Source organism: Pristis pectinata, chromosome 18 (assembly GCF_009764475.1).
Source record: "Pristis pectinata isolate sPriPec2 chromosome 18, sPriPec2.1.pri, whole genome shotgun sequence".
NCBI classification, from domain to species: Eukaryota; Metazoa; Chordata; class Chondrichthyes; order Rhinopristiformes; family Pristidae; genus Pristis; species Pristis pectinata.
In genome coordinates this window covers 25,487,616-25,502,977 of record NC_067422.1, presented here as the reverse complement: position 1 = coordinate 25,502,977, position 15,362 = coordinate 25,487,616, and the positions used below count along the sequence as shown (strand labels likewise).

Below are 15,362 nucleotides of genomic sequence, written 5' to 3'. Positions count from 1 at the left end.
TAATTGTTTCCACAAAATACCTCAGTCTTGTCAGCTGGTTATTAGGTCGTCTCTGTTTTCCCAGAAATTATCTCCGGCACCACAGGTAGATAAGATAGTTAAGGAGGCACACAAGATACTTGACTTCATTAGCCATGGCATAGAACATAGGAGCAGGGAGGCTACCATACAACTTGATAAAACATTGGTTAGGTCTCATTTGAAATACCGTGTATGGTTCTGGATACCACACCATAGGAAAAAAGTGATTCCATTGGAAAGGGTGCAGAGGAGATTCACCAGGAGACAAAGAGATTACAAGTGCTAGAATCTGGAGCCACAAGCAATCTGCTCAGTGGGTCAAGCAGCATCTGTGGGGAGAGAAGGAATTGTCAATGTTTCAGGTCAAAACCCTGCATCAGATTCACCAAGATGTTGCCTGGTATGAAGTGGTTCGGCTATGATGAGAGATTGGATAAGCTAAGTTTCTTTTTAATGGAGAAGGCTGAGGGCAGCACTTGATTGGGGTATTCACAATTATGAGGGGCATAAATAGAGTAGATAGCAAGAAACTTTTCCCCATAGAAGAAAACCAGAGGACATGATTTAAGGTAAGGGAGAGGTGGTTTGGAGGGGATCTGACAAAGAATGTATTCACCCAGAGATTGGTTGGAATCTGGAATGCACTGCTAGTGAGGATGGTGAAGACAGAGACACTTACGACATTTAAGAAGCATCCAGATGAGTGCTCAAATTGCAGAGGCAGAGAAAGTTACAGGTCAAGTGCTGGAAAATGAGTAGAAGATGAAAAAATGATAAAAGATTTCAGCCGTGACATACTGAATGACAGAGCAGCCATAAGGGGCCAAATTGTCCATTCTGCTTCAACTTATGTATTGGTATTGGTTTATTATTGTCACTGCACCAAGGTACATTGTATTTAAAATGTGTGAATCAGGCTGGACATGCCAGTAAAGGCTTATTTACAGGCTCCAAAACTCAATAACAATGAACACTTGTTTTATGTATGGACCAAAGAGGAAAACTCTGATTTTGATTTTGATTCATAACCCAGAATAAGGAATATACATGAATAAGAAATAACTGATTCCTGGGTTCACCTGAATTCCCTTATGAAAATGTGTCCCATAATTTTGCTGGACATGAGTGTATGTCAGAAAAAAATTTGGCTTTTTGATCTAAACTCATTATAAAGGCAAAGTTATTTGAAGCAAATTATGCAGATTATTTGAAGCAAATTAGACAGATAATTTGCAGAACAAGCCTGTAAGTGTAAGCATTATAAGCACAATCCAACGCTGGTATTGTTTTGCAATGGACTTTACCTTAAAAATGTTGCACTTCCACAGTCAAAAGTTAATAGTACAAAGATTATTTTTGTTTCATCCTGCATACAGGTTTTCCCAAACCCAGTAGAGCAAATGCAATTCTGCCTTTATCTGAAAAATATATCGGTGCTCACCAAGTATGTACTTTGCCAGGTGAATAGGAAGGCAGCGGAGGAAGTCCTTATAATTACTGATCCCTGATGTTGCCTGGAAAGAAGAGGTTACAAAAATTGGAGTTGGGGATTCAATGTTAGCGGGAACATCCTGTAGTACATTCAGTGAATGCTTCTTCTTTATCACCAGTCCACTCTTTGCCAGTTGGCTATGATCTAAAGATGCAACAAAGAAAAAAAGACATTTGAATTGTTGGTGCAAAACCAGCTCCTAATGACAGTAGGATTTCATCCTCTAGATAACTATAAAACACTGGTTATTCTAAAATCATTGCAGATTTATTAGAAGCTTTGACATATTTAGTAAATATTGGCAACAATTCAATGTAAGCAAACATTTGGAGCAAACAATGAACATCTTCCATTCCAATTTAGCACCACAGGAAAGACGGCATTAATTATGATTTGGTACAACCTTAAGGTTTAGTCACATATTAGTAAATCTACTGCATCAGACACAGTCCAAGAATCACACCAACATGATACTTAAACATAACCACACTTAATTACTGAAGTAAAAAACTGTAAACTCGATCATCAGCTAGAAACATAAATGTACCCAATATGCCCTTTGATTGATTTCACAATCATATAAATATTACAATTATTTAGATCAGTATTTTTGATGCTAGCTTAGCTGCAAAAATGTGCTCCAGGCCTTAGTTTGTCTGCAAGCACAGCATTAGAAATCCAGTACCAACTGTAAAGCTGCACAAAAATATCCAGAAACAGATGTTATTAATGCAACGCCTTACTCTTCAAGTTGCCTTCTCAAAATTAGGACTGTGCTCCCAAAATTAAGCTAGAGTGTCAGATTGGTCTCCTCAGAAGTCAGATTGGTTGGCAATGCAGAATGTGTACATGGATTGAAATCTGTGATTAACCCATACCAATCAGTCCAGCACAGACTGTAAACGTAACCCCTGCTGCAACTTCATTAACATGACTTCAGTGACCAGCCACCACTAACTCTGCTGTTATGGGCCTTAACACAGATCCCAAGGCCTCCATTTTCTGATTGGGTAACACCAGTTGAAGCTAACAAGCCCAAATTGAAGGCATCCCTGCACCTCTTAAAGGGGAGCTGCATTGTGGCTCATCTGGTGGAGGAAGTCAGTCCACAGGCTTTAGGAGTCATGGCTGATCACAGGCAAGAGAAGGCTTGTCACTTTTTTGAGCTGATTCTGGAGACCTAGTTGGAGGGAAAGAGAGGGGTTCTCTTCACACAGGGAGCCAGGAAGTTCTCCAGAAAGATAATTTTGGCAAAGCAGGAGATAGCAGCTAAATTCTTTTGTCAATTCCTAAGGACATGAATGCTGTGCATCAAGAAGTTCAATGATTTCATGCATGTGAATAAGTTTATGTGAATAGGAATAAGGTTATTCAACATCATGTCCCATCTATGGCACTGGTCTCATTCCTGCTCCTCGACACACCAGTTACAATCCAAATATTTCCATCAAGGCTGAGTCTTAGCATTCAAATGCCTCACTAGACCCTTGGAAAATTACCACTACTCCAAGTGTCACCGATGCATCTCACAACTTCTGCACATTGCTAGCTTCTCAGCTGTAGCAGACACATCAAGCAGACATACTGCAAGATCTTGTTGAAATAATTTTAAATGTTAGTAAATGCAAAATTATTCTCTATTAAATGAAGAAGAGATATAAAGAAGAATTTCACAACAGCAGGAGTGTTGATAATGACGTAAAAATTGGGACTCCTTTTAAAGTATCACCATTTAAACTTTCTCACCAATAACTTCTGTGGGTTCATTGAGAAAGCTACTCGGCATTATATCAGGAGAAACAACTGTAAATTGAGGCCAGATATCAACGAGATCCTGGAGTTCTGGGTGTTCATCTGTTTTAAAGCTGTATTTTGATTCGTTCAGTGATATGATGTCTTCATCATCATCCCCATCTGAAAAAATAAATGTTATTCAATAGTCATTAAATAATTAAGATTAAAAAAGATTTTCAAATATATTTACCGTATGCTTCTTTAAGAAGTATTGAAGTCAGACAAATTATGAATTTTGTAAATATCTTCCTAACAGAATTTGTGATTAGGAATTGATTTTTGTTTCAGCTTTTTTTCACAAAATGTATTTGAAATGGGGATAGAAATTTTACTGCTCTGTAATAACATTTTGGTATTATCTCACAAGAAATAGCAAGACTGTTGCTCAATGTGAACATTTTGTTTCCATTATAAACCCTATGCAGCGTTTGTGACATTTGGGATGGTTTTTCATTCAGCTGTGTTCCTCCTTACTCCCTAAGTCCCCAACTTCAAAATGTTTCAGAACTCTCCTGATCCTATCCCATAAAGGCAAGGATTGTTTGTGATGTGCAAGTTTGCAGATGTAAACCCTATAACCACAATTTTGGCTTTTCCAAATGGTGGAGGGGTTGGGGGTGATGGCGAGAGTTGCTTTTGCAGTTTAACTCCACTGCCTATATTCTCTTCCCACTAGGTTGCACAACTGGAAAACAGACTAATTGATACCTGTCAAGCAGGAAACATACTGGAGTGAACTAGTGAGGTGGTGGGGAGTCAGAGCAGGTGTATCAATAATCCTGGAAAATAGGAGTCGGTGATCCTGAAGTTGGAAGGTTGTCAATCCTGAATTAGGGGAGAATTGATTGTTTATTTAAGAACAGAACAGCATCAATGATCCTATATTCTGATCCTATATTATTATACCCCACACTCTCATTGTAATACTTAAATGCCCTCCTGGGATAAGGTTGTTTGTCCGCATCTGCTGACTCCATCACACCTCTGTTGAAAACAAAAATGGACGGATCCACCTGGGTTGAGATTTCAAATGTATGCTAATAATCTCCCTCCTACCAAGTAAAGTATATACTTTTTCCAAAAAAAAGAGAATTTGGTGATCAGTATTTGTTCTGCAGGGGAAAAAATGTATTTTGTTTCAGTTCCTTGACATGGCTTATTTTATAAAACTCCTAAAAATATTAGTTTAAAGGCATCATTATTAAAATGTGGATTATTCTTACTTCAAAGATCTTATAGCCAATCAAGGTAAATGTGTGGCTATGCTACATGAAGCTTAAAGCTAAAAAGGTGGATGCAGCAGCAATGTGAGAGGCTGTCTCACTCTCCAGTCAGTACACTCACTGACTTCCAGTTCATTTTTGACATCTGCATTGCAATGCAGCGGGCAGAAGTTAGGAATGAGCTAACCCACACTCAGCAGTTACTCGGGAGTGATTCTCTGGAGAACCCGTGGCTGAATATCAGTGAGATCCAGCCCGAAGATTCTGCTCTAAAGAAGGCCTGCAATATTCAGCAGAATGGGTCTTAAGGGTTACGGATGCTACACAACATTGTCATTGTGAATGGGTTCCAGATCTGATATTAAGAAGCTAGGTTAGCAAATGGAAATTTAAAAATGTAAGTTTCAAACCAAAGTAATGATCAGGAGCTTTCATTTTCCTCTTTAAAGCCGTATTCTTCAATCTGCTGTAAAACCTCAATGTCATGTAATTCAAACCAATAAATAATCCACAACAAAATTGATCCACTCAGGAAAGAAAGATAAAAACAGGATTAAGATTTAATATTCAATTTACTGACTGCAGGAGCAAACAGACTAAATAATGATAGATGACAAAATTAGATTAATTTAGATGCTGCCTGGCCAAGTGAGTATTTCTATTTAGTGAGTATTTCTATTACTTTTAGTTTAGATTTCCAGCTGCTGCCACAGTTAGTTTCTAGAAATGAATAATTTAACTGCCTTAGATTCACCAGAGAATTACCAATTAGCAAAGTGCTCTAGACCCTTTCTGACATGCTTGCCAATAAAACATCAAAGTTAACTACAGCATTTTGCAAATGTTGTCTATCTACCCATAAAAATGATGTTAATAAGCAATTTCATAGACTGAATACTTCTTTCTAATGATCCCAATGTGTTAAAATGATACTCAGGTATTTTTTGTTAATTTTCTGGTTTTCAAAGTTTTCTCCTTTGGGAACTTCTCTGTAATAGCATACTTATTAGCATCTAATTTCCATAAGATTCTGCCATTAACCAAAGAAATACTTGTGCTTTTATTGCACAAGATGCATACAACTAAACAAAACACGTGGAAGTCTTCATGTAAAAAGGCAGAAATGTGATGACCACAAGCTCATGTCCGGACAACCTAGTTTAGAAATCTGTGCCTTAACAGATCGTGTCTCCTTTAGCTGAAACCATTGGGACAGTCTTTAAAGCTATCTCAAAATTCAAATCTCAGGTGAGACCTGGTGTGGAGTATCAGTAACACAAGTTATTTCAACTCAAGGAAGGGTGTCTCAATCTACATTTATTCTTCTATACTATTAATAAACAGAATTACTTCCCAAATTCTATCAATTAATAGAAATGTCTATTCCAATGCACATTTTGTCTACCACTTCATTATCATGAAATTGTACACTTACCATACCTTTATGTAAATTTAGATATCTGATTGCCTCAGTTTTTGTATTATCAATCTAATGTTTAAAAAAAATCACTTCAATAGATGGATAGCAAACCAACCAGCAAGCAGCAAACAAAATGAAAGCCATGAATCAGGTATGTCATAAAGTTATTGGTCAAAAATAGCTAAATAACCACTGCCACTAATAAAAAGTAAAGCAAAAGTAAACTATTTCACCATTTTTCAACAATCATAATATTTAGAAGTTAAAAAGTTAAAACTGAGAGTTGGATAAACAGAAAAGATTAAATATAACACAGCAATATGATTAAACTTTCATTTCCACAGCTCATCAATCATGTGTTTTAGGTAATGAATCTGATGATACTTCATTTTAAAATGTCAGGAATCTTTTTACAATGTAACATGCAATATTAAATGCATCTGTGTCTCTCTTTGAAGTCTAACTAGAATAAAATAAACAAAATGTCTCCATTGTGTCTCCAAAATAAATAAAACTTCAGGCCAATCACAGTTTACCCATTTCTTGCATTTGAAATGCCAGTCAGTTTCAGACTGAAGCTGGTAAGCAGAATGCATGTTAACAAGACATCACATTTCTACCAACCAGTGACATCTAGAGTAGAGTATTAATCCTTGCTTGGCAATGAATTTGAAATATTTCCTTTATTTGTTTGAGAGGGCTCACATAAGCCAAAAGCAGAGTACACTATCTCCAAAATTACTTAGCCTTGTTCCAAATTCTTTCACATAAATTATGTGGTTTTATCCATCCAAGTATCACCAGGCCCCTCATACATGACAATGAGTTCTTGATCCACACAGGAGAACAACATTAGATAATCCTATTAAAGAATGAACACTGGCTACATCAGGATTATATCACATTCAATGGCACATAGGTGTAATTATGTGATAATTGCAACAATCAGACTTGATTGATTACATTACAGACCAAGTTTGGACAAAAAACAGTCAACGTAACATTACTGTCAATCTCTTTACACACTTCTCATATATTGTCTGCAAAAACACCTCATGCAAGATTCTCTATATGTCTAATAAGAACAGTTCCTGTCATACAAGAGGTATTTATAGATAATATCTGTAAAATAATATTTTTATATTTCTATTTGCATTACACTGTGTAGCTATGTATCAATACATCCTTCTGTTTCAACATTTGATTGCAGTTGGAAAGCTGCTTTCCATTTATTTATATTTTGTAACCCTTTACATAAACAGCCCTCACCAAAAGTGCACAATTCAAACCAAGTCACCAAGTTTAATGAAATGAACTATAATTAGATGCCCTCTATTATACAATGCAAGGTACAAAAAGACTGCCCACCCATCCCATCAGCTAATACCCACCCCATCTGTGGATGAGTCTGGGGTTTTCACATCAGCCTCATTAGCCACATCAGAACCACAAAACCACAGTAGAAGTTGGTCATCTTTGACCCCAAGGAACTGCCTAAGAAGAGGAAGAAGGCCATATCAAGGAATAACTATGGAACCATACAAAATCCATCCATGATTAATTAGTTTGCACAATCCCTTTCCTCCTTTAAGATGCTTTCTAAAGCCTACTTCTTTGGCTAAACGTTTGGTCATTTGCACCAACTTCTTCTTCTCTGGCTTGGTATTAAATTCTTATGTTAACACTAAATAAAATGCCTCAGGAGATTTTGATACATTAATTGTGCTCTATAGATTTTTGTTGTGGCTGTTATGACTTTAAAATCTTGTGGTTTTATCAGCAGAAACAACTGCAACATCAGCTTTGTTGATTTAGAAGTTTCCAGTATCAGGATTTGATTAATATCAGAACTATAGCAACCAAACTTCACCACTGAAGAAGAATGGCAAACCTAGATTAATTTCTAATTAAAGAGTCAGAGGACCGCTTAGTAAACAAACATAAAATGCACTGATACAAAGGAACAGGAGAAACCTGAAACCTGTCTTATGTTTATACAACAACCAACATCACTATGAACAGATCAGTTAATCACTGTCACAATGCTGTTTGTGGGAGATTCCTCTGCACAAATTTACTTTACAGTTTTTTCTACAGTAACACACTGACTACACCTACAAAGCACTGGTTTGTCCTGGTGACTTGAAACTTGCTAACCAAATACCAAGTCTTTCTTCGGTCAACTATTATGATTTTAAATTGAAAAGAATTGTGTTAAAAATCAATCACATGGAATCATAGAGAGAGAACTTGGTGAGACCTTGTTGACATTATAGTCACAGATTCATTATGGTTCAGGAGGTGGCCATTTGGCCCATTGAATCCATGGCAACCCATTAGAGAAAAATCCAGTCAATCCCATTCCCCCATTCCAGCCCTGTTGCCCTACGAGATTAATTCATTTCACCGTTTCTTCAATTTTCTTTTAAAATCATTGTTTCTGCATCCACCACCCTCATAGGCTGTGAGTTCCAGTTCATAACCACTCAATGTGTAAAAGTATTCTTACCTACGTACACCAATATTTGGTGTGCAAAATCTTAAATCTGTGTGTCCTAGTTCTTTCATGTCAATGTCTATTTTATTTCAAACTGTCAAAACTCATACAATTCTATCATACTTCCCTCAGCCTCCTTTGCTTCAAGGCATACGACCCCAGCTTCTCTCACCAATCTTGCAGCTAAAATTCCTAATCCCCAGAATCATTCTATGAAATCTCCTCTCATCCATTCAAAGATAGTGGCATGTTTTCTAATGTATGGTGACCAGAACTGGATGCAATATTACAGCTGTGAGCTGATCAGAGCTTTATGAAAGTTCAGTATAACTTCCCTGCTACTCTTGACTTAATATATCTATGTATGAAGTCCATGATCCCATATGCCTTGCTGACCACTCTTTCAATGTGCCCTGCTACCTTCAAAGATCTGTGCATATGATCTCCTATTCCCTCTGTTCCTGTGTGTCTTGAGGTCTTTATCACCCCTGCCGGTGCATTCTGCCAAAATGGAACACTCTGTATTAAATACCACCTGATACTCATCTGCACATTTTGCTATTTATATCATATTGAAATTGGCTAGTATCATCGTCACAGTGTGACACACTCCGAAGTTTCATATCATCAGCTAATTTTGAAATGTTACTCTGTATTCCAATATTGAACTCAAATATCAGTCAAAATACTGGTTTAAATACTGACTCTGCAGGAACACCAAAGTCTACAATCCTTCGGCCTGAAAAACAACTATTTACCACAACTTACTGCTTTCCGTCAAACCATTTAGTTTTTTACCCAAGCTGGCTCTGGCCCTCCTGTTTTCTTCAGTTTCAACTTGGCTAACCAACTATTTTTATGAGGTACTTTGCCAAATACTTGAAATCTAAATCGGCAAGATCTACTGTATTGCTTAATCGGCCTTTTCTGTGCATCAAATACTAGGTTCATCGCACACAATTTGCCTTTTGCTGGCTGGAATAAGAAAGGAGAAAATGAGCGTTGCAAATAACTTTATCCGAGCAGCAGAAACAGCAGGGTGGAAATAAGCGAGATACACAGAAACGAGGAAGAGATTAAAAGCACAAAATATACCTACTTTGAAAATAACAATTGGGAACTTTTATAAACCCGCAAAACTGTATATTTCTCTTTAATGTGCTTAGCATAGCCTAAGTTTCTTGTTTTGTTTTTGTTTGTTTCAACGAGTCTATGATTCGTTGCCTTTAGAAGTGAATGTTATTGTGCACATTTCAATGAAATTGTAAGGTATTCCTAACCTTTCGTTACAGGGGGATCAGGCATTCTCTCACTGAGTATAAGTGCGCGGACCAGGTTAGCAAGGAGATAAAGCAGTTTGACATCACACATCTGGAGTAATCCCAGCACGTAGTTTGCTTTCGTCCAGTATCTGCTATTAGCAAACCACTTCCAAGTGTCCAAGATAGATCCGCGCAGAGCCGATTTGTTCAAACTGCGGTCGGAGCTCTGAGTACTGAGGTCCCCGGGAAGGCTTGGGTTAGCACACGAGCGAGAGTGGGTGAAATCTTTGCCAAACGCTGGCTGCAGGAGTCTGTCCACCTGCTGCAAGAGGTCCCTGCTGCCAATCCTCCGGATCAGCCCTTTTAAAAACTGCTGCTTGGACAGGTCGCCGGCCCGGAGGAACCACTGCTTGGTGGCGACGAGTTTCATTTGGAGGCTGCAGGTGTAACACGAACCGCATGGCGCCACCGAGCAGCCGCCAGTCAGGCAAGTGTAGCCGCGGCTGGAGGAGATGTTAAACTCGCTGACTTCATGCACCGCGTCTAAATCAAACATTTTCATGCGGAGCTGGTACCGGGGCAGTCGCGCCGTTCAACCTGAACGATGCAGCAAGGGGAGGGGTTTCCCCAACGCTGCCGCTGGCGCTGGGGTCGATGGTGGGCAGCGACGGCGAGCGGCGCCGCGCCTCCTCCTCACACTCAGTGTATCTTTCCCCGTTGCCGGGCAACAGCCGACGCCGCGGTCGGCGTCAGCGCGCGAATGTCGTCACTGTCTCACCTGGAGCTCCGACAGGTGCTCCTCACGGCCCGCCCCCTTAGCCCCGCCTCCCCCCCGGCCCCTGCACCTTCCCTGTCAATCACACTCTCTACCCCCTGCACCCTCATGCCCCTAATATTTTGTGCATCCTTGGTGCCCCTGCACCTTCATGCCTTGGTGCATCCTTGGTGCCCCTGCACCCTGCGCCTTCTGTGCTCCCTGTTGAGCCCAGGAATTCCATATGGTAAAAAGTTCCAAATTTTATTCATTACCTGGCAAAGAAATCCTGAGGAATTTACTATTTAATCTCAATTTAACCGTGGTATTACGCCACTTTACTTCATTGGTGAAGATACCAACATGCCTGCAAACATTTTGTTGCTTTACCTCAGGATCTTGGTGTAAAATTGAAGCTCAATTTTGTCATTCCGTATGGAGGGTGTCATTCCTTTTAAATATAAGAGTAGTAATCTTCCTTAAAATAAATATTAATCTTAGAATGGTTTCAGAGCGATGTATAGAGAGTTGATCAGATCATTTTTGGTTAATTAAAATGTGGAACAAACTACTGTTGAGAAGTAGGTTTCCTCACCTACCACCCCATGAGCCTCCGTATCAAACACATCATTCCCCACAACCTTGGCCACCTCCAGCGGGATCCCACCACCAGGCACGTCTTCTCCTCCACCCCTCTGCTTTCCACAGGGATCGCTCTCTCCACGACTCCCTTGTCCACTCATCCCTCCCCACTGATGACCCTCCCGGCACTTATTCCTGCAACTGTGCAAAGTGCTACACCTGTCCCTACACCTCCTCCCTTACCACCATTCAGGGTCCTAGACAGTCCTTTCAGGTAAGGCAGCGCTTCATCTGTGAATCCAAGAGTGTCATTTATTGCATCCGGTGCTCCTGGTGTGGCCTCCTGTACATTGGCGAGACCTGACAGAGATTAGGTGACCGTTTTGTCCAGCACCTTCGCTCCGTCCGTTGCAAAAGCAAGGATCTCCTGGTGGCCAGCCACTTCAGTTCCACTTCCCATTCCCATACCGACATGTCTATCCATGGCCTCCTCTACTGCCATGTTGAGGCCAGACACAGGTTGGAGTCTGCCTTGGTAGTCTCCAACCTGACGGCCTCAACATCAATTTTTCTAATGTCTGGTAACCCTTCCCCTCTTTTCCTCCTCCCCTTCCCCCTCTTTGTCCTCCCTCATTCCTGTGGCCCCCTCATCCCTTCTCTTTCCCCTCCCCTACCCTAATGACCTGCCCATCTATTTCCCACCTCCTTTCCTTTTTTCCATGGTCTACTGCCCACTCCTACCAGATTCCTTCATCTTCAGCCCTTTGCCTCTTCTACCCATCACCTCTCTGCTTCTTACATCGCTCCTTTTCATCCCCCCTGTCCCCCACCCACCTACCCTCCCCCTATCACCTATCACCTGCCAGCCTGTGTTCCTCCCCCTCCCCAGACCTTCTTATTCTGGCTTCTTCCCTCTTCCTTTCCAGTCCTGCTGAAGGGTCTCGATCCGAAACAGCAACTGTTTATTTCCCTCCACAGATGCTGCCTGACTTGCTGAGTTCCTCCAGCACTTTGTGTGTGTTATGTTGAGAAGTATATTTTTACCCCTTTAAAATATAACTAAGTTTAACCAACATGCTCTTTGTGAAAATGGAATTCAAACAAGGATGTGTCCAGAATCTCACTCAGAATTATAGGAGACTTTTTTTTAATAATTAGAAATCAAATGTTGACTTCGTGACTTCTTGTTTAATTCAACAGGTATCTGCTTGAAGGATTCAGTCAGTAGATTTTTTTTGTTGGCCTGGCCAGCTTAAAGACATGATGAGACAGGACTTGTCCAAAAAATATTAATTTCCTGTTTCAGAAGTCTCACTTCTCTGGTCAAGTTATGATTAAGGAGAATAATTCAGTTCAAAAATCTATATTAACCCAACTTTTTTTATTGCTATCAGCCCAAGAAACCAATCACCCAACTTGAATTAAACTTAACTGTGTTAAAGAATTAAAATTCAGGAAGTCAGAAGTTCAAAGATAGTTTTTTTTTAATAGTAGAGAACGAGGAAAGGAAATAAAGCTGTGAAAAACTTTTCAGAAGCAAATAGTATTGTCCAAGCCAGCAAGCAGTTAGGTAGGCAAATATCATATCGGCGAAATGATTTGAATACGAGAGTAGAGACTTACTGCTCCAATTGAATAGGGTTTACAGAATTGGGGGTGGCAGTCTCAAAGTAGGGGTTTGGCTATTCAGGGCAGAGGTGATGAGAAATGTCCTTATCCAAAGGGTGGAGAATCTTCGACATTCTCTGCCCTAGGGTGCTGTGAATGTTCAGTCACTAAAGTAGAGATGACAATGATGTAAGCAATCATTGCGATCAACTTGCATTAAAAATTAAAAACAGGGCTAAATCCAGATGCCAAGGTTGTGAAGTTTGCCCGGCTGAGTTTATCATGGGCCCACAGATGTGTCTGTATCTTACAGTTTCAATTTGTTTCTTCTTTTATTCTGTGTCTTCTGTCACTAACAGCTTTTTTTAAAGTAATTGATCACTTTGGTCTGCACCCCATTACAGATATTCTTCCCCTCCGCTCTCTCTTTTCCATTTCTATTGAAGGGTCTATGACCTGAAACGTTGACTTGATTTCTTCCCCACCCATACTCCCTGACCTGCTGAGCACTTCCAGCGTTTTCTGTTGTTGTTTTGGATTTTCTGTATTTGTAGTGCTTTGTTCCCATTATTTATTCACTTGACTGGCCTCTCTTTCTCCTTCCTCATTACTTATACAAAACTGCCACAGGCACCTTCTCTGGCACTGAGCCCGGATTGTCCAAATTCCCATTCACGTGATCTTCGTTGGCTTCCTGTTCCACAACACAGGAAAATCAGACCACGGTGAACTCAAGCTGCAACCGAACCAAAAGCCTCCTTTACCATTGAAACCTACTTCAGCTGTCTGCATGCTTAATGCCACCTTTTTAAAGGCAATTATGGATGAACAAACATGCTAGCCTTTCCAGCAACGCACGACCCTTTAAAAGACTGTCTCAGTGTTTTATGCCTTCGCCACCGTTTTGGTTCACTATTAACAGCGAGCTCCCGTTGTACTATCTGGGGCTCTACAAAACCCTAAAAACTTCTTCAAACATTATTTCTTGCACATGACGCCTATTTTTTCATTTACTGCCGTCACCTCGGTGCATCTTACACGGCTTCATTCAACGAGGCGCGTTGGAATCTTTGTTGTTTTGTTTTCTGATCACGCCCCCGGGAAACTCTTATTTTTGTTCCGCTAAGGTGGTGCATTAAGGGACTTTTGCACCATACGTTTTGTTCTTTATGTCGAAGGTCTGTATACATATATTGTTGGTAAAATCACCTGCCAGAAACTGGACGTGAGTTTTCTTAACAACTCGTGAAACAGCTACATCGATCCCACTAACAAAGCAACCTTTTTTATATTTTAGCGTGCATTTGCTTTATGTTAAGAAATGTGGAACAGATGTCGGAGAAAGACACCACATTTTTCTGCACATGAATCCAAGCTTTCACAGCGGTGAAGTGTCCGTGGACGCCTGGTGAGGGCGGTGCATCGCTTTTGTGCTCACTGACTGCTGAACTGTGCGTTGCTGGTGCCGAGGCCGCTCTGTGCTCAGCCAGATGACTGGGCTGTGCGGATTGAGCGCTGAGTGTACAGCTGGCTGGACTGTGCCGGCTCATTGATTACGCTGTACCGTCTGAATGCACTCTTCCCGCTGAGAGCGATTGTGCCCGCGGACTGTGCTGTAACCAATGCTGGGCTCTCTGACTGCTATGTACGCTGACGGAAGTGTGCCCATTGGCGGTGCTGCACCCACTTGCAAAGCTGTGCTCACACACTGAACTGTGTCTGCGGACTGTGCTATGCTCACACACTGAGCTGTGCCACTGCCTGCGCTGAGCCCCTGCTCTGTGAGACTGTCTTCATCGTGGCTTTTTCCCTTCTGAACCGGAGACGCGATTTCAGACTCATGGAGCTGTGAATTCGGTCTTTTTTTTAAAGAAAAAAGCTAAAACTAAATTAAAACAAATTGGCAAAATTTTTCTGATCGTTTGTGGAACTAGCTCGGCGCTAAGTATGAAATGCAAAAATGGAATTGACTGTTAAGTGTTCAAAATAAAACGTAGTGCGCCGCCCGGGAATCGAACCCGGGTCGCAAGAATGGGAATCTTGCATGATACCACTACACCAGCGGCGCCGTGAAAGAAAGTTCACTACTGTTTTTTATATAGTGGTGTACTGAGCACAGTACATCATCGCTTTCAGAGGATAAGTTTGTAATAATGACTGAAAAGGAAATTATGTTTAGGGAGAAAACATCATTGACCTAAAATATCAAAAACAAAAGTTTGAAAGCGACCGCCAGCATTTTGTCAGCAATTTCTTCTAACTTTTAATTGGTTTAGTTGCCGCTTATCCTGTCATCACAGATTGAGGATGATGGTCGCCCCAGCCTTCCAGGGCTTTGAGGCTGCGGAAGGGATGGGGGATTGAGTGATTAAAGGAGGGACCAGATCAACTAGCAGATTCGTGGAAGGAATGGAATACTGCAAGAGCAAAAACACCAAGAGGATCTGGGTGCTCCCACAGCCTGTTTATGTGGTGTAAAAGTGATCCCACAAACTCCCAGACACACCAATGTAATCTGTTGAACACATCACATGTTTGTACTATTTTAATCTAGACTTCCACTGACTATTTTGACAAAGCAGTTTAACTTTCTATTATTTGTTGTCTGCTGTTGAGATGATCAGTTTGTTGCAACAAAGTCTGTTGCAGGCCTAAAACTTTCTTGTGAATTCCAGCAGGGTTGTTAGCGGCTCATACCTTCAGCATTTG

General features: G+C 40.6%; 1 protein-coding gene and 1 non-coding gene across 2 annotated transcripts in view; both read right to left on the bottom strand.

Moving 5' to 3' along the window:
* The window catches only part of fbxw10 (F-box and WD repeat domain containing 10), a 42,858-nt gene extending 32,587 nt beyond the window's left edge, over positions 1-10,271 (bottom strand). The window contains exons 1-3 of the mRNA XM_052033334.1: positions 9,728-10,271; positions 3,260-3,427; positions 1,463-1,657 (exon numbers count right to left, since the gene is read on the bottom strand). Coding sequence (XP_051889294.1) covers positions 1,463-1,657; positions 3,260-3,427; positions 9,728-10,271 — 907 coding nt within the window. The remainder of the gene's footprint in view (positions 1-1,462; positions 1,658-3,259; positions 3,428-9,727) is intronic.
* Positions 10,272-14,650: 4,379 nt separating this feature from the next.
* Positions 14,651-14,721, bottom strand: trnag-ccc (transfer RNA glycine (anticodon CCC)). Its single transcript has one exon. It is a non-coding gene; the product is annotated as a tRNA-Gly (tRNA).
* Between the last annotated feature and the right edge of the window lie 641 nt (positions 14,722-15,362).